This window comes from Nycticebus coucang, chromosome 17, assembly GCF_027406575.1.
Source record: "Nycticebus coucang isolate mNycCou1 chromosome 17, mNycCou1.pri, whole genome shotgun sequence".
Classification (NCBI taxonomy): Eukaryota; Metazoa; Chordata; class Mammalia; order Primates; family Lorisidae; genus Nycticebus; species Nycticebus coucang.
Genome location: NC_069796.1, coordinates 50,519,445 through 50,539,055, shown reverse-complemented (window position 1 = coordinate 50,539,055; position 19,611 = coordinate 50,519,445). Strand labels below are relative to the sequence as shown.

General features: G+C 46.4%; 1 protein-coding gene across 2 annotated transcripts; it reads left to right on the top strand.

The window, feature by feature from the left end:
- The first annotated feature begins 8,553 nt into the window (after nucleotides 1-8,553).
- On the top strand, nucleotides 8,554-15,081 carry RPS14 (ribosomal protein S14). 2 transcript variants are annotated; one of them, XM_053567456.1, is made up of 5 exons: nucleotides 8,554-8,699; nucleotides 10,643-10,793; nucleotides 11,496-11,657; nucleotides 12,688-12,764; nucleotides 14,954-15,081. In XM_053567456.1, the coding sequence occupies exons 2-5, from the start codon at nucleotides 10,645-10,647 to the stop codon at nucleotides 15,019-15,021; spliced, it is 456 nt and encodes a 151-aa protein (XP_053423431.1). In that variant the 5' UTR covers nucleotides 8,554-8,699; nucleotides 10,643-10,644; the 3' UTR covers nucleotides 15,022-15,081. The 2 variants fall into 2 exon arrangements, with proteins under 2 accessions (XP_053423431.1, XP_053423432.1); XM_053567457.1 differs by lacking the exon at nucleotides 8,554-8,699 and adding an exon at nucleotides 8,899-8,920.
- The last annotated feature ends 4,530 nt before the right edge of the window (nucleotides 15,082-19,611 follow it).

Sequence of the window (19,611 nt, the reverse complement as noted above, 5' to 3'; positions counted from 1 at the left end):
GATGAGATGTACTCAGACTGCAGGTGAGTCCTGTGAGCTTGGAAACAAGTGAACCCCAGCAAGTGTAGGACGGAAACTGGAAGTCTTTAGAAAGGGCACAGGGCCATGCTTCAGGAGAGCCATCTCCAGACCCTTTGTAGCCCCTGTTCCCTAGGGGGTGACCCCCACCACACACATAGCAGGTACTCCTCCCTTGTTTCCTGCACTTGAACATGCAGACCAGAGCTCAAGTTGGTCCTGGGGTTCAGACCAGTGACTTCACAACAGCTTCCCAGGGGAAACTTTCCAGAAGATCCTATGTCCAAGCCTCAGGGCCAACTGGGCTGCAATTGGTGTCTGACTCCTGGCTGTGTGTCTTGGTGAATAAATGTACCCTCTCTGAGGCATAGCTTCTTCTCCTCAGCCTCCCCTCTCTACCATTTGCATAACTGGTCTCCAAGGGAGAGAGGATAGAGCTCATACACAAAGTATGGACGGTTGCTGAGAATGTGAAGCAGGGGCCTTCAGGCTGAGCCAGGAAAGGGCTGGGGTTCTGTTTACTCCAGGCCAATTCCCTGCCTGTCCTTCATCCAATCAACACATATTTGGAAAATGCCTGGACATGAGGTGACAACTATTGGGGCTCTGGAGTCAGAGTGCTTAGACTACAATCCTGGAAACCCACTTATGGCTGTTGACCTTTTACCCGTTTCCTCAGTTGTAAAATGAAGAGAAAAAAATTTTCTGCCTCAGCACAGGCACAGGGCTCACACTTGTAGTCCTAACACTCGGGGAGACTGAGGTGGGAGGATTGCTTAAGGTCAGGAGATTAAGACCAGCCTGAGCATAGCGAGACCCCATCTCTACTAAAAATGGAAAAAAGTATCTAGGCATGGTGGTGCACTTGGGCACCTGTAGTTCCAGCTACTGGGGAGGCTAAGGCAGGAGGATTGCTTGAGCCCAGGATTTGGAGGTTTTAGTGAGCTAAGATGACACCATGGCACTTTAGCTGGGGCAATAGAGTTAGACCCTGTCTCAAAATGAAAAAAGAAAAAAGAACCTCTTGACCCCTCTTCCCCATTCTCCATCTGTCTCCATCTGTTCTCTGTCCATTGGCACACTTTTGCAGCAAAACTCAAGAGCTATCACCTCCCTCTTTCTTTTTCTTTTTTTCTTTCTTTCTCTTTTTATTTTTCTTTATTTCTCTCTTTCTTTCTTTCTTAGACAGAATCTCATTTTGTTGCCCTCGGTAGAGTGCTATGGCATCACAGCTCACAGCAACCTCAAACTTTTGGCCTTAAGTGATCCTCTTGTCTCAGCCTCCAAGCAGCTGGAACTACAGGCGCCCATCACAATGACTGGCTATTTTTAGAAGTGGGTTCTCACTCTTGCTCAGGCTGGTCTTGAACTCCTGAGCTCCACCTGCCTAGGCTAGGATTATACAGGCATGAGCCAGCATGCATGGCCTTTCTTTTTTTTTTTTTTTTAAGACAGAGTCACCCTCAATAGAGTGCCATGGCATCATCATAGTTCGCAGCAACCTCAAACTCTTGGGCTCAAGCAATTTTCTTGCTTTAGCCTCCTGAGTAGCTGGGACTACAGGTGTTTGCCACAATGCCTCCTAGTTTTTCTATTTTCAGTAGAAATGGAGTCTTGCTTTTGCTCAGGCCAGATCTCCCTCTTTCTTACATATACTCTACTCAAGCCTTTGCAGCAACCTCTACCCCACATGCACTAAAGCTGCCCTTATCAAAGACCCTCATTCTCAGCCCCCTCACGTGGCCTCTCAGTGCACTGGGATAGCTGGCACACCCTTCTCCTAAATTCTGTTTCTCTGTTTGACTTTTTGGATATGTCCTCTCCTGGTTTCCCTCACATCTCACTGTTCACTGCTTCTCTTTCCTTGGTTCTCTGCACTTATCCCCAGGCCCTTGAAGCTTAGTCCTTAGAGCTCTTCTCTGTCTACACTTGGTTCCTTGCTTGTCACAGTCTCATGATTTTTTTTATTTTTATTTTTTTGGAGACAGGGTGTCATTCTGTTATCCAGGCTGCATTGCAGAGGCACATTCATAGCTCACTGCAGCCTCTGACTCCTGGGCTCTGGTGATCCTCCTGCCTCAGCTTCCAGAGTAGCTGGGACTATAGCTGTGCACCATGGAATCCAGCTAATTTTTTGAGATTTTTTTTTTTTTTTTTTTTTTTGCTAAAGACAGGGGTCTTGCTGTTTGCCTAGGCTGGTCTTGAACTTTTGGCCTCAAGTTATCCTCTTGCCTTGCCTCCCAAAGTGCTGGGATTAAATACATGAGCCTCTGAACATAGCCACCTATATGCTGGGACTCCTAAATTTGCACCTTTGGTGCAGATCCACTCCTCAGTTCCAGATTCATCTGTCCACAACCTCCTTGACATATCTCCACCTGAGGTGGGAAAATGCTTGGAGAGTTCAATAAATTAAAAAGTGGCAGGGGCTGTGCCTGTGGCTCAAAGGAGTAGGGCGCCGGCCCCATATGCTGCAGGTGGTGGGTTCAAACCCAGCCCCAGGCAAAAAAATAAAAAAAAGTGACCAGTATGGCTTGTTGCCTGTAGCTCAGCGGCTAGGGCACCGGCCACATATACCAGAACTGGTGGGGTCAAACCCAGCCTGGGCCTGCCATACAACAATGACAACTACAACCCCCAAATAGCTGGGCGTTGTGGTGGGCGCCTATAGTCTCAGATACTTGGGAGGCTGAGGCAAGAGAATCGCTTAAGCCCGAGAGTTGGAGATTACTGTGAGCTGTGATGCCTCAGCACTCTACCGAGGGCAACACAGTGAGACTCTATCTCACAAAAAAAAGAAAAAAAGAAAAAAAAAATGGCCAGTATTGCTGGGGTATTGTAAGGGAAGAGGAGTGGAAGATGGGGCTGGAGGGGTGGCAGAGTCACTTTCTATAGGATCTGACCTCCCGGCTGCCTTGTCTGTGTTCCCCACTCCAACACAGCCTGTGCACTGTCAACACTATGAGGACAGTGTTGCATGTGTGACAGAGGTCTCAGATTCAAGCCTAGGACTGGACATATGAGCTTCCCCTAAAAGCCTCCTCCACCCTACCTTCCCTATCCTGGCTGAGGGCAACTCTGTTCTTCCAGTTCCTCCAGCTGTAAATGCTGCAATCATCTTTGACAATAATCTTTCTCCAAGCTACATGTTCCAACTATCAGGAAATATTGTTGGAACCATTTTCAAAATATACCAAACATTAGCCACTTCTCTCTACCTCCACCAACAACACCTTGGTCTCAGCTACCACTACAAACCCTTGGTTTATTGTAAAAGCCTCTTAACTGTGATCCCTGCTTCTACTTTTGCTCCCCCTCTGCTTGCTCCCAGCAGAGTATTCGTAGGGGACCTATTAAAACAGAAGCCAGAGTCTGTCACTCCTCTGCTTAAAACACTCCAATGGCTCCACTCAAAGTAAAAACCAAAGTTCTCACTATGGATTTTAAGGCCTATATGACATATGTTCTCCCTCTGCCCCACCAGGACCTCTCATCATTACATCCCCTCATCACCCACCCTCTCTCCCCTGCTCACTCCGCTTCAGCCACACTGGCCTTTTGGCTGTTCCTAAAATATGCCAGTCCTGCTGCCGCCTTTGAGCCTTTGCATGTGCTGGGCCTCTGCCTGTACTCATCTTCCCTTAGATATCAGCAAGGCTGGAGCCTTTTGCTCTCTCGTACCTCGACTCACATTGCTCTCAGCAAGACTATTTGATTCCGCCACCTGCTCCACCCCTTTCCTCAGACCCCTAATACTCTTCACCCTGCTAGATCTTTTCCTATTTCCACAAGACTGATCACCTTCTAACATAAAAGCAAATTCAATTAGCCATTGAGTCTGCCTTTCCTTCCTGAATGTAAACATTTAGAGAGAAGGGATCATTGTTTTCGTCACTGACATAACTCAAGTATTTATGACAATGCCAGACACATTATAGATGCTCAAGAAGTATTTGCTGAGTGAATGAGCAAGCTTGAGAGGTGATGGTAAACATACTACTTGTCCTCACAGTGTTGACAGTGAGGCTGTGGTGGAGTGGGGAACACAGACAAGGCGGCAGAGAGGTCAGACCCTACAGAAAGAGACTCTGCCAACCCTTTAGCCCCATCTTCCACTCCTGTTCCTCACAATACCCCAGACATACTGGCCACTTTTTAATTTCTTGAACTCTCTAAGCACTTCCCTACCTCAGGCCTTTGTTTATATTACCCTTCCTTCCAAGACCATTCTTCCAGCCTTCCTTTAGTAATTCCTTTCAACTGTCAGGTTAGATGCCATTATTATTGTAAGTCAGTGCCTGGCACAGAGTAGGGGCCTAACACAGATATTTGTTTTCAATATACATTTTCTTTTTTTTGACACAGTCTCACTATAGAGTCGACTGTATGTCGGTAGAGTGCCGTGGCATCACAGCTCACAGCTCACAGCTCACAGCAACCTCCAACTCTTGGGCTTAACAATTCTCTTGCCTCAGCCTCCTAGGTAGCTGGTACTACAGGCACCCACCACAAGCCAGGTCAATATACATTTTTAAAAATTACTATTATTATCCCATTTTATAGAACAGAACACTAAAGCCCAGAGAGGTTACAATTTTTGCCCGAGGACCCACAGCTAATATTTGTAGAAACAATAACCATGTTGATGAAATAGTCAAAACGAAGTTTGAACCAGGCTCATTGGCTCACAGCTGTAATCCTAGCATTCTGGGAGGCTGAAGGGGGAGGATAGCTTGAGTGCAGGACCAACCTGAAGATATATTTAGTTTCTCAGTCAAGCAAAAGCGAAATTAATATGAACTTCTTGGAGTGCAGTATAGCAACATATGCCAAAATTTTAAATATATATTCTTTTTGACTACTAGCAATTTACCCTGAGGAAAGATTAGCACAGATTTGTTCTTGATAGTTTTGTTTATATTTGCAAATTCTGGGAACAACCTAAGTGTTAGGCCAGGCACAGTGGCTAACACCTGTAATCGTAGCACTTGGGAGGCCGAGGTGAGTGGATTGCCTGAGCTCACAGGTTTGAGACCAGCCTGAGCCAGAGCAAGACCCTGTCTCTAAAAGTAGTTGGGAATTGTGGCAGTTGCCGGTAGTCTCAGCTACTTGGGAGGCTGAGGCAAGAGTATTGCTTGAGCCCAGGAGTTTGAGATTGTTGTGAGCTATGACGCCATGGCACTCTACCAAGGGTGCCAAAGTGAGAGTCTGTCTCAAAAAATAAAAAGAAAAACGAGTGTCCATCAGAAGAGAACTGGTTAAATAAACAATAGTATCGCTATATAAGAGAATATAGCAGTAGTTAAAAATGATGCAATATGGATATTACTGGTTGCTTTCAAGGAAGAGGATTGAGTTGTTGGGGGCAGGGGTGAGAGGAGGAGGGGTATGGTTTTTGGTAACTATAATTTTTAATTTTGTGAATGTATCTTATATTCTAAATAATAAAATAAAAATATTTGTTGAAAAAATGCTGTAGATCGTTAAGTTTTCAGGGAAAGATGTTCACAACATGTTGGGTGAAGTTATAAAATAGCACATAAGGCCAGGCAAGATAGTTCGTGCCTGTAATCCCAGCACTGTGGGAGATCAATGTGGGTACATTGCTTGAGGTCACTAGTTCAAGACCAGCCTGACCATGAGAGAGACTGCGTCCCCCCCAAAATAGCTGGGAGTTGTGGCGGGTGCCTGTAGTCCTAACTACTTGGGAGGCTGAGGCAAGAGGATCACTTGAGGCCAAGAGTTTGAGGTTGCTGTGAGCTATGATGCCATAGCACTCTACCGGGGGCAAGAAAGTGAGACTCTGTCTCGAAAAAACCCAAAAGCATGTAAATAAAGATATAGGTATAGATAGGTATAGAATAGTGGTTCTCAACCTTCCTAATGCCACAGCCCTTTAATACAGTTCCTGCGGGTCGCGACCAGAACCACTGGTATAGAACGATGAATGATGCTCCAATTCTTTTTTTTTTTTTAAAGAGTTCGCTGCTATTTATTTATTTATTTATTTATTTTTGCACATTTTTTTTTTTTTTTTGGCCCGGGCTGGGTTTGAACCTGCCCCCTCTGGCATATGGGACTGGCGCTCTACCCCTTTGAGCCACAGGTGCCGCCAATGCTCCAATTTTTTTTTTTTTTTTTTGGAGACAGAGTCTCACTATGTCACCCTTGGTAGAGTGCCATGATGTCACAGCCCACAGCAACCTCCAACTCTTGGGCTCAAGCGATTCTCCTGCCTCAGCCTCCCAAGTAGCTGGACTACAGGCACCCACCACAATGCCTGGCTATTTTTTGTTGTTGTTGCAGTTGTCATTGTTATTTAGCTGGCCCTGTCAGCCTCAGTGCATGTGGCCGGCACCATAACCACTGTGCTAGAGGCGCCAAGCCGATGCTCCAATTTTATAAGGGTGTTATCCTTTGAAGAAAGAATTTGCGGGTGATTTTTGCTTTTTCTACATGCTTTTCTGTATTGTGTGGATTGTTTATAATGAGCATGGCTTTTTAAAAAATCATCAAGGAAAAATACTGCAAAGTTATTTTCTTAAAGAGATAGCTCTTTCCTGTGTGTTGCAGTGCGTAGACTGATTCCCTTTCTTCTTTTCTTTTTTTAGAGACAGAGTCTCACCTTATCACCTTGGGTACAGTGCCATGGAGTCACAACTCACAGCAACCTCCAGCTCCTGGGCTCAGGCGATTCTCCTGCCTCAGCCTCTCAAGCAGCTGGGACTACAGGCGCCCACCACAATGCCTGGCTGTTTTTTTGTTGCAGTTTAGCGGGGTCAGGTTTGAACCTGCCACCCTTGGTGTATGGGGCTAGCGACCTACTCACTGAGCCATAGGCACCACCCAATTTCCTTTCTTCTTGTTTTCCTTTCTACATATTTCTGTTTTATGGGTTTCTGTGATTAATTACTTTTATAAAAGGTAATGAAGACTCACGAGTTCAAGACCAACCTGAGCAAAAGCGAGATCCCCAACTCTAAAAAAATAGCTGGGCACTGTGGCAGGCACCTATAGTTCCAGCTTTCTGGGAGACTGAGGCAAGAGAATCACTTAAATCCAAGAATTTAAGATTGCTTTGAGCTAAGATGCCTGCACTCTACCAAGAGTGACCAAGTGAGACTCGTCTCAAAAAAAAAGGGGGGGGATGGGGAGGGCAATGGAAGGCACTACAGTTTTTTTTTTTGTTTTGTTTTTTTTGTAGAGACAGAGTCTCACTTTATGGCCCTCGGTAGATTGCCATGGCCTCACACAGCTCACAGCAACCTCCAACTCCTGGGCTTAAGCGATTCTCTTGCCTCAGCCTCCCAAGCAGCTGGGACTACAGGCGCCCGCCACAACGCCCGGCTATTTTTTGGTTGCAGTTTGGCCGGGGCTGGGTTTGAACCCGCCATCCTCGATATATGGGGCCGGCGCCTTACCGACTGAGCCACAGGCGCTGCCCTGCACTACAGTTTTTAAAGTTCTTCTCTATAGAATGACTTGTACTCAGAGTGGTTTCAATTCCAGTATGCAAAGAGCTATATGCTATTTTGCATAATTGTTCATTTTGTTCAAAAAATGTATATGCATATTTTTCATTACATAGGTTTTACACACATATGTATGTTTGTATACATGTGCACACGTGTTTGAGTATATATGATGTGCTCGTTTGCCAAGATCTGCTAGGTATCCTTCAAGGTCCTTCAGTATTGTTATTAGAGAAATATATAGAAGTAGGTATTAAACATACGGACTTTGAAGTTAGAATTACAAACTGCCCACAAATACGTGATCTCACTTAACATTCCTAACTTGTAAAAAGGGAAATCAAAACAGTATCTGTTTGATAATGCGAAAATCAAATGAAATGATGTATATAAACTGCTAACCTAAGGCTGGTATATAAATACATATTAAACAATATATTCTTATTTTTTTCAGTACATAGTAGGCAAAGGTATGTGTTATGGTGAATTTTCTTTCCTTTCCTTTTTTTTTTTTTTGTTATAGAGTCTCAAGTGTCACCCTGGGTAGAGTGCCATACAGCTCACAAGGAGCTGGGACTACAGGGGCCACCACAACGCCCAACTATTTTTTGTTGCAGTTGTCATCATTGTTTTTTTAGCTAGCCCCGTCCGGCTTAGTATGTAGCCAGCGCCCTACCCACTGAGCAATGGGAGCGGCCCTTCTTTTCTTTTTTTAAAGACAAGGATGGGGGGGGGGTGGACTCGAACTCCTGACTCAAAGGATCCTCCCGCATCAGCTTCGCGAGTAGGCTCAAGCCACTGGTCCGGCTTTGACTGAGGTTTTGTTGTTGTTATTCCCCTCCGCAACACGAGGTGCGCTGCCGCTTCCAGGCCGGCAGGCCCAGAGTCAGGATGGCGGAAGTCCATCTAGCCGCGGTCATCGCCATCTTGGAACACAGGCTCGCCTCACCCAGTCGATAGGGCCGTTTTATATAGCCGCATAAGCAGATACCCTCGCAGCGACACCCTGCCTCCTACATCCTTTCATTCTCAGTTAAATAATCTCTTAGGGCGAGTCTTACTCTTTTGGGAAACAATAAAGGCTGCCTCTTCCGGGATCCGGCCCCACTCCGTGACCTCAGAAGTACACTTCCGGGATACGGAAGTGAGCCGTAGCTCTGCCCTCTCCCACTCTCTCTTTCCGGTGCGGAGTCTGGAGACGTAGAGCAGGTAAGAGATTGAGGCGCTGACAATCCAGTGGCATCCTGCGGCTGGGGGGCTCAGTGAGGCTGGGGTCACGGGCCTGGGGTCTTTCCGCTGAAGCTGAGCCAAGTTCTAGGGGAGAGACGCGTGTCTGGCCCATCCGGATTCTGCCCTACCCGGGATCGAATTCGCGCCGGGTTTCGGAAGGCTGCCGTCTTGCGTCCGCGCTGCGGACACAGCCACATTTTGTATGTCTGCAAAGTGTGTTTGGGGGAGCGAGAACAACCTGGTACATGTGGGCCTACCTCCCCCTAGCCTCGCTAGCTTTCTGGGCCGCACCTAAAGTTGAGTTTGCTTTCTTGGCAGTAAAATCGGAATAACAGTAGCATCTGTTCCATAAAGTTGTAGTTATGATTCTACAGAAAGGAATGCAGGGAAAACTCTGATCCTGTGTTCGATGCTTCCTGAATCTGGGTGATTGCTTGCTATTGCTGAGTCGGGCACTTTTTAAGTTCTGGGTGCTCACGACCCAGCATCAATGTTTGCTAAAGCGTTTGCCATACATTTATGTATCCCCAGATGACCACTCTTCTTTATCACCGCTTTTGAGTGATGTTAGTATCGGGAAACTGCAAGTGAACATTTCCCGAACGGCTACCATACCAGAACTTCTTCCATAGTTAGGTGGTTATGGTCTACTGGAGCCTTTCTAGGCTTCTCCAGCCAGTACTTTGGCCCTTCTGCTGTGGCACTTTCTTCCAGTAGTTAACCTACTGGATCTTGCTTTTTAATTTGAGGGTAGGAACAAACAGCTAACTTTGTACACCCAAGACCTACACTTGGAGTATTCATTGTTATCACATACTAAAGTTACACTATAAGGAAGGACTGGAGAGATCTAGGAACATTTGAGACAGACTTTGAGGTCTGGGGTTGTTACTTGTGGAGTAGAGGCATTCTTTGGCCCAGAGCAGAGTGTTGAACTGGGGGTTGACACTTTGTTTCTAGGTTTGATATGTTTTTATGATGACCTTTCTGTCTTTGCTCCATTTGCAGGGGTATAGCTTAGTTCTAGTCCTCCAAAAGTCGTCAGTAAGTGTTAGGAAGTTGTTCTGATGCCTGAGCCACAGGGAGTAAGGGATGCCAGGAGATGAATTGCCACAGGATGGGAGGTGGCATTTAGGTTGGCTTTCAGGGGGTTCGGGTGGAACCCAGAAAATAGGAGATGAGGCTCCAGGGCTGTGTTGATAAGAGATCCTTGAATTCTGAGTTCGGGCTGGCACAGGAGTTGACCCATGCAGTGGGTTTTTTGATTTTTTTTTTTCCTCAGTAAAGGGTCTTTAGAACAGTGTTCATTGCTTACATGGGTCTGTATTGGTCTTGGGCTTATTGCCTTTTTGGAAGTTTCCTTTCAGGCTTCTTTGAACTTCACCTGTAAATGATGTGGGGCCAGGAAACGCAGAAGCACTTCTGGTATTGGAAGTATTGTGTGTGGGCTGAGAATCACCTAACCTGATTCTGATTTCTGCTCTGACTTGTTGTGTCACCCAGAACAAATGATCAAAAATCTTTTAGCTTATCTATTGGAAACAGTAAGGTCCAGAGAGGGGAACTGGTTTCCCAGGTTTGCTTATTTGATCTCAGATGCCTTTAGAGACCTAAGCCAGTATGTTTTCTGTATTTGGAGACCTCCTAGGTGAAAATTTTAGGGATGCTATGATCTGCTGGTAGAATCATAACCTGTGGGTATTGTGCGTTGTGCTTTTGGTAGTTTCATAGTGTGTTGCTTTTTAACCACCGGGAGACATTCTCCAAGTGTAGAGAAAGATGTTTTAGTGATAGGGAGAGGTGAGATAGCATAGGCTTGGGTGAGGGAAACAGACACGAGCACAACTTGGGGTTTCCTTTGCCAGGGAAAAGGTTCTGGGAACTTTTTGTCTGTTAACATTGAAGTTCTTTTTTCCCTTCAGAAATGGCACCTCGAAAGGGGAAGGAAAAGAAGGAAGAACAGGTCATAAGCCTTGGACCTCAGGTGGCTGAAGGAGAGAATGTATTTGGTGTGTGCCACATCTTTGCATCCTTCAATGACACCTTTGTTCATGTCACTGATCTTTCCGGCAAGTGAGTACACCTGGGATGAGAGGCACAAAACCCAGCCAACAAGAGGCCAAGGGAAGAAACGACCCTGGGACTGGGTAGCAGTGAGGGTTCTTTCTAAAGAATTACTGTTCTGGGGTGGCGCCTGTGGCTCAGTGAGTAGGGCGCCGGCCCCATATGCCAAGGGTGGCGGGTTCAAACCCAGCCCCGGCCAAACTGCAACAAAAAAATAGCCGGGCGTTGTGGCGGGCGCCTGTAGTCCCAGCTGCTCGGGAGGCTGAGGCAGGAGAATCACGTAAGCCAAGAGTTAGAGGTTGCTGTGAGCCGTGTGACGCCACGGCACTCTACCCGAGGGTGGTACAGTACGACTCTGTCTCTACAAAAAAAAAAAAAAAGAATTACTGTTCTGGTGAGAAAATGTGTTTCACATTTAGTTCACAAATAAGGTAATTTTCTAGCAGTTACAAGAAAGGAGGAGACACGGTCTATTATGGTGTGATAGTATCTAAGGTGTTAGCATGAAGTTTAGGTATATTCACCTCTACCAGACTGTGAACCCCACGAGGGCAGACCCCATAGTGGTCTTGTTTGGGATGAGTGTTCATGTTTAAGTTGTTCATCACCTGCCATACCTCAGCTGTGTTGCTCTTTTCTAATTAAGACATGAAACTCAGCGAACCTTGTTGGACAAAGAAGAAATGATCCTGTGCTTTTGTCTATCCCCAGGGAAACCATCTGCCGAGTGACTGGTGGGATGAAGGTGAAGGCTGACCGAGATGAATCCTCACCATATGCTGCCATGTTAGCTGCCCAGGATGTGGCCCAGAGGTGCAAGGAGCTGGGCATCACTGCTCTACACATCAAACTTCGGGCCACAGGAGGAAATAGGTGCGTCATGTTGGGGTGGGTGGTGGTAAGATTATGGAGCTTGGGTAGGGGGGTTTTGTTACTATGACTTGAACAAGATGTATTTATTTATTAGAGACAATCTAATTTTTTGCCTTTGGTAGAGTACCGTGGCCTTATAGCTCATAGCAACTTCAAACTCTTGGGCTCAAGCCATCCTCTTGCCTCAGCCTCCCAAGTAGCTGGGGCTACAGGTACCCACAATACCTGGCTGTTTTTAGAGATGGGGTCTCACTCTTGCTAAGGCTAGTCTTGAACAACTGAGCTCAGGAGATCCAGCCTCCCAGGGTGCTAGGATTACAGGCATGAGCCACTGCACCTGGCCTGAACAAGATACTTTAGTCATACACATATTTAATAATTGGCTCCTGCACTCCCCTGCCCCAGCAACTTACTCTGTTTATGAAGAACCATACTGGGTGCTGTGTATGTTCTAGGTACTAGAAGAGAGCGATAGGGAAACCTAGAGACTAGACTGCCTCTACCCTCTTAATGAGGCACCTAGGTGGGACAGTTGAATTTAAACAATAGTGTAGTGTGGCTGGGCTATGTGGTTTTCATTTGTGGCAGATGCCAGGAAATAAAAGTGATAGAACATAATTTAAAGTAAGACCTGAATGAAGAGGTAGGAAACCTTCTAATGAAGAAGGGACAAGGGGAGAATGTTCCAGCTAGAGTTATGGGAATGAATTTGGGTACATGTGAAAGAAAGAGTGGCATAACAAGTGATCAGAGAGAGGCAGGGGTGGAGTCTTGCTCTGTCTTGTATGACAAGGTAAGGATGTGGACCTTAGTGTGTGTGGGGGGCATGAAAGCTAGAATAGATGATTCTGTTGGGTAGAGGACATGCTAGATAAAATATGCAACAAAAAACATAGTGGCGCACTTAGCCTAAAAAATTTATTGTTTGCCCCTTTACAGAAAGTTTGTAGATACCTAACTAGAGAGTTGTGGGATTTTAGAACGCCCATTGACTTGGCCAGTGACTTTTTCTCAAACTTTTATTTCCTAGGACCAAGACCCCTGGACCAGGGGCCCAGTCAGCCCTCCGAGCTCTGGCCCGCTCTGGTATGAAAATAGGGCGGATTGGTAAGTATCCCCCTTCTTTCTAGCTAATACTTGGATTTATTTTGAAGCATTCAGCCCAAAAAGGATGAGATACATCTAGCTGGTACAGGGGTTAATCAGGTGACTGTTGGCAGTTAGGTTTGTTAAAAGAGCCTGCAAGAGGCACCTTGTAACTTAAGATTTCTCTCTTACTGAATACCTCTATCTCTCCCATTTTCATGCAATAGCTCAGTTTCATTTATGAATCTGTACCCTACACTACCTGGTGCAGGGATTGAGACAGAAGCTAGTGAAACAGATGGGATGGGAGATGAATCCTCTTTTCTTCCCAGTGTTTCTCAAGGGCATTGCTATTGGCATTTTGTGTTTGCTGGTTTCTTGCGTTGTCGGACACTCTGCATCCTTGATTTCTGCCTACTAAATACCAGGGTGTGCCAGGTGTTGAGACAACCAAAAATGATTTGGGAGTCTAGCAGCTCCCATTGATACCCTCAAGTCAGTGATCTCCTGGCTTGTTAATAGCTCCTAGGAAGGCAGTATTAGCCCTTCCTTATTTTCATGCAGTTAGTAGCAATGTCTACTGACCCCTTTTAAGTTCCGGCCATCTGCTCTAATGATCTTATTTATTTATTGAGACAGAGCCTCAAGCTGTCACCCTGGGTCAGAGCCATGGCATCACAGCTCACAGTAACCTCCAGCTCTGGGGCTTAAGCGATTTTCTTGCCTCAGCCTCCCAAGTAGCTGGGTCTATAGGTACTTGCCACAATGCCCGGCTATTTTTTGGTTGTAGTTGTCATTGTTGTTTGGCAGGCCCGGGCTGGATTCAAACCCGCCAGCTCTGGTGTATGTGGCTGGCACCTTAGCCTCTTGAGCTATAGGCACCAAGCATTTTTATTTATTTATTTTTTTTGAGATAGTCTCACTTTGTTGCCCCTGGTAGATTGCCATGGTGTCATAGCTCATAGCAACCTCAAACTCTTGGACTCAAATGATTTCTCTTGCCTTAGCCTCCCAAGTAGCTGGGACTATAGGTGCCTGCCACAACACCCAGCTTTTTTTTTTTTTTTTTTTTGTAGAGACAGAGTCTCACTTTATGGCCCTCGGTAGAGTGCCATGGCATCACACAGCTCACAGCAACCTCCAACTCCTGGGCTTAAGCGATTCTCTTGCCTCAGCCTGCCGAGTAGCTGGGACTACAGGTGCCCAGCTATTTTTTGGTTGCAGTTCAGCCAGGGCCGGGTTTGAACCCGCCATCCTCGGTATATGGGGCCAGTGCCTTACCAACTGAGCCACAGGCGCCACCCAACACCCAGCTATTTTATTAATTTTTTTTTTTTTTAGAGACAGAGTCTCACTTTGTTGCCCTCAGTAGAGTGCTGTAGTGTCACAGCTCACAGCAATCTCCAGCTCTTGGGCTTAGATGATTCTCTCGCCTCAGCCTCCAGAGTAGCTGGGACTGCAGGTGCCCACGCAGTTTGGCCAGGGCCGGGTTCGAACCTGTCACCCTTGGTATATGGGGCCGGTGCCCTACTCACTGAGCCACAGGCGCCACCCTGCCCAGCTACTTTTTAGAGACCAGGTCTTAATCTTGCTCAGGCTGGTCTTGAACCCATAAGCTCAGACAATACACCCGCCTCAGCCTCCCAGAGTGCTAGGATTACGTGCATGAGCCACTGTGCCCAGCTTAATGGTTTGTTTGGTTTTTTTGCCTAGGGCTGGGTTTGAACCTGCCACCTCAGGTATATGGGGCTGGTGCCCTACTTCTTTGAGCCACAGGCGCCACCCAACTTAATGATCTTTTTAGAGTATTTTTAACCTCCTTTTACTTAATGAAAAGGAGACAGTTGTAGTTGCTGTTTAATAGGGTTCAGAGATAGGGTCTCACTCTCTTGCCCAGCCTGGAATACACTGGTATGATTATAGCTCACTGTATCCTAGGAGGGGTTTTTCACTGGAGGAGTCCTTGAACTAAATATCAAAGATCTGGATTTGTCCTTGCCTCTGACATCCCGTGTCCTATCTCAACCTGTTTACCCTTCTAGAAAATGAGTCAAGGACACAGCAGGTGGGACCACTACACATTTATCTGTTAGGTACTGACTGAGAAGTCCTTCAGGAGCACAGGGTCTGTTGCTGATTGGTTAGACCGTTGGCCTGGGAGGCCTTCCCATCCAGTGCTAGGCAATAATACTTTCTTTTCCTCCCCACAGAGGATGTCACCCCCATCCCCTCTGACAGCACCCGCAGGAAGGGAGGTCGCCGTGGTCGCCGTCTGTGAACTGGACTCCTCACTCTATTTTGCGTTATAAATTGCCGTGGTATAAATAAACTATTTCAACTCTAGTCTTTTCTCTTTCATGTAGGGGCCACTTAGGGATATTTGACCTTCCGCTGGTCTAGGTTTGATCAGGGCATGGGGTTGACTCAAGGTCACAGGTGGAGTGGTAAAACAGCAGCAGAGCATACTGCTTCAGAGGATGCAGGTGACCTGTCATGAGGGATTGCTCCAGCCCTGACATGGGACAGAGAGTGAGTCTGTGGTCTGGGAACTGGCTTCCTCTGAGAAGGAGCTTGAGGAGAGGTGAGATACTGGTGCTGCAATTGAGTAGCACTTTACTTCCACTTTAAGTAGCCTTGCTCATCTAAAGCAGACCAAGGTCTTGAAGACCTTGTTTTGAAACTAAAGATGCTGATTCTAAAGACAGGCCAATTCTTAAAGAACCAGAGCAGAGTGGGAACTGTTGATCCAAGTTGAGCCTGAGCAGAAGAGGAGCCTTCCAGACCTGAGCCATATATAATACATGTGGGTGTGTGTTCTCCCCCCACACCTTCTGTGCAAGGGTAGCTCACTCTACTGCGTCTTGCTTTTTTTTGCTTGCAGATCTTGGAGATTGTTCCACATCAGTACATAAAGTACATAAAGATTCAGTCACCCACAAATACACACCAAGTCCTATTTTCATCAGCAGTAAAGATAAAATTCTTGCTTTCCGGAAGCTTGCATCCAACTCCCAAGGACCCAGTGATGGTACTGAGTGTTCTGCAAGGGATTGCCACAGGACCCTGTGATGGTGACTGCTATGGTTGGGAGAGGCAGGATGGGCTGATGGATGAATAGGATTATCTAGGCCCAGTGGAGGGCAGAGGGTGCTGGATGTCCTAGGTTGGAAGGGTGAAGGCATTGGGAAAACAAGGTGAAAAATAACAGCAAGAGGGTGAGGTTTAGGGATCTTGTTATTTAGGAATGTTTGAGCAGCATGTTTTTGGGCAGCAGGAACAAGCAAATAGGTTCTGAGAGAAGTGTGGGTTACTGCGATGCATTGGTTACAGACTCAATCCTGCTAAAAGCCTTTTAATCTCACTGGATTTTAAACCTGACAGAGATTAAATTACTGTTACCTCACATAGTGCTACTAAAAACCAGCATAGTCTGGGGGCAAGACATGATTGCAAGAGGGACTTTACCTAACAATTGCAATCAGTGTAACCTGGCTTATTATACCCTCAATGAATCCCCAACAATTAAAACAACAACAACAAAAAAAAACCAGCATAGAAAGTCACTTGGCAAAGGTCATAGGTTCTGACTCCTGAGCTACACTCTTTTTCTTTCTTTTCTTTTTTTTTTGGTAGAGACAGAGTTTCACTTTATGGCCCTCGGTAGAGTGCTATGGCATCACAGCTCACAGCAACCACCAACTCCTGGGCTTAAGCGATTCTCTTGCCTCAGCCTCACGAGTAGCCAGGACTACAGGCGCCTGCCACAACCCCCGGCTATTTTTTTTGTTGCAGTTCGGCCGGGGCCGGGTTTGAACCCACCACCCTTGGTATATGGGGCCGGCGCCTTACCGACTGAGCCACAGACACCGCCCTTTTTCTTTCTTTTCTTTTTTTTTAGACAGAGGCTCACTGATGGCCTTGAATTGAGTGCTGTGCTGTCATAGCTCATAGCAACCTCAAACTGTTAGGCTCAAGTGATTCTCTGCCTCAGCTTCCCACGATCTGGGACTACAGGTACTGGTCACAGGGTCTCACTAATTTCTCTGTTTTTAGTAGAGATGGGGTCTTGCTTTTTGCTTGGGTTGGTCTTGTACTTCTGACCTCCAGCAATCCACCTGCTTCCGTCTCCCAGAGTGCTAGGATTATAGGCGTGAGCTACTATGCCAGCTGAGTTGCCTTTTTAAATAACAGTTTCAATACGGGATACATTTGTCAAAAGAAACTCATACCATGTTAAGTCAATCATTTGGTTTCTAGGACTATATTCAGATTCAGATTGTGCAAGAATCTCCCCAATCAATTGTAGGGCATTTGCACCTACATCCCAACATGAAAACAAACCTGTTAGTAATCACTCCTGACCTGGGCAATCTAATCCATTATGGCTTTGCCTATTCTGGGCATTTCAAACGCAGGTGTGCATTAATTGCTTAACCATAGGGATGTGTTCTGAGAAATGTGTGATTTTCTCTTTGTGCAGATTGTACTTACACAGACCTAGGTGGTATAGCCTATTGCTCCTAAGCAGTAAACCTGTACAGCACCACTACTCAGTGCTGTAGGCAGTGGTAACACAGTGGTAAGTATGTATCCAAACAGGACAGGCACAGTGGAAATGTGGTTTATGATCTTGTGAGACCACCTGCAGCACAAGAGTCTACCTTACATTAGAGTTCTTGAACTTAGCATGGTGTAAGGCTCACATACATCCAAGCATGAAGCAGTAATTCATTCCTTTTTATTGCCTAATGATACTCCATTGTGTGGATGTACAGACTGCACTCTACAAACCACCCCTTGGAAGAGCCCTGGAGACCCTGTGGTCTGGGACAAATCAATCCTTAGGATTTGTTTCTTCATCTTAAAGCAAAGAAGAGAGGGGTGGCACCTGTGGCTCAAGGAGTAGGGCGCTGGCCCCATATACCGGAGAGGGTGGGTTTAAACCCGACCCCAGTCACCAAAAATTGCAAAAAAAAAAAAGCAAAGAAGAGGAGGTACACATCTTTCTTTTTTTTTTTTTTTTTTAGAGACAGAGTCTCACTTTGTTGCCCTCGGTAGAGTGCCGTGGCGTCTCAGCTCATAGCAACCTCCAGCTCTTGGGCTTAGCGAATTCTCTTGCCTCAGCCTCCTGAGTAGCTGGGACTACAGGCGCCCACCACAACGCCCGGCTATTTTTTTGTTTGCAGTTTGGCCCGGGCCAGGTTTGAACCCACCACTCTCGGAATATGGGGCTGGTGCCCTACTCACTGAGCCACAGGTGCCGCCCAGGTACACATCTTTCTTATGAAAGAGTTCTAAATAATATAAGTAGATACACTTCTCGCCAGTAAGTGGAACGCCCCTGCGTTTCCTAAAGAATAGAATATGGAAGAGGGAAATAGTGACTTTGCTGTGGGGAAACCTAGCATATGCTAACTTAACCAAATTAAGGTTGTTATCACTTGTGAAAAATCACCTCTGCGATGTTATTTCCTAAAAGCCCTGTACATAACTCAGTCTCAACCTGGGAAACCCATAACCCAAGTACGTAACATTCTCCAAAATGTTCCTTAAATCATGAAAACTTGTGGAAAACAAAGAGACGACCTGAGGAGATTTAGGGAGACATGATAACTAAATACAATGAGACATCCTGGACTGGATCCTGGAATCAAAAAAGGGTTCAGTGTAAAAACGAGTGAAATCTGAACGGAGTCTAAAGTTCAACTAGCCAGGTGCGGAGTCAATCCCGTAATCCTAGCACTCTGGGAAACCCAGGTCGGTGGATTTCCTGAGCTCACAGATTTGAGGGCAGCCTGAGCAACAGTGAGACCCCGTCTCTAAAAAATAGCCAGGCGTGGTGGGCACCTGTAGTCCCAGCTACTCGGGAGGCTGAGGCAAGAGAATCTCAAGCCCAAGAGTTGGAGGTTGCAATTTATCATACAAGAGTTGGAGGTTGCTGTGAGCTGTGATGCTATGATCCCGTGGCACTCCACCCAGGGTGACAAAGTGATATTCTGTCTCAAAACATAAATAAATAAAGTTCAACTAGTTGTAATGTAGTAATGTTCTTCTTTTTGTTTTTAGTTGAGACAGAGTCTCACTTCATCACCCTGGGTAGATAGAGTGTTGTGGCGTCATAGCTCACAGCAACCTCCAACTCTTGGGCTTAAGCGATTCTCTTGCCTCAGCCTCCCGAGTAGCTGGGACTGCAGACACCCACCACAACCCCCTGGCTATTTTTTTTTTTTTTTAGCAGGGCTGTGGGGTTGGAACCCACCATCCCAGAGAATGTGGCTGGTGCCCAGCCAGCAATGTTCATTTCTTTTTTTTTTTTTTTTTGTAGAGACAGAGTCTCACCCTATGGCCCTCGGTAGAGTGCCATGGCCTCACACAGCTCACAGCAACCTCCAACTCCTGGGCTTAGGCGATTCTCTTGCCTCAGCCTCCCGAGCAGCTGGGACCACAGGCACCCGCCACAACGCCCGGCTATTTCTTGGTTGCAGTTTGGCCGGGGCTGGGCTCGAACCCGCCACCCTCGGCATATGGGGCCGGCGCCCTACTCACTGAGCCACAGGCGCCGCCCAATGTTCATTTCTATAAAAGGTAGGGATAATAGGGGAGAGTGGGTAAGTTGGACATGGAGATGCTATATTATTTCTCAATGTTTTGGCAAAATTACCCCCAAATCAAGTTATTGGAAAAAATGAGTGCTTTTATATTGCCAGTCTGATTTCTAAAGTAGGGTGCACAGACCATAGGAAACATGGCTCAATGAAAATACTGTTGTGCAGCTTCAGACTGTTCCATGGTGGTACTTAACCCCTCAGTCATTTAGTGAAACTCCTGTGGTGACTTCCGCCCCATCAGGATACAAGATGGAAGTGTT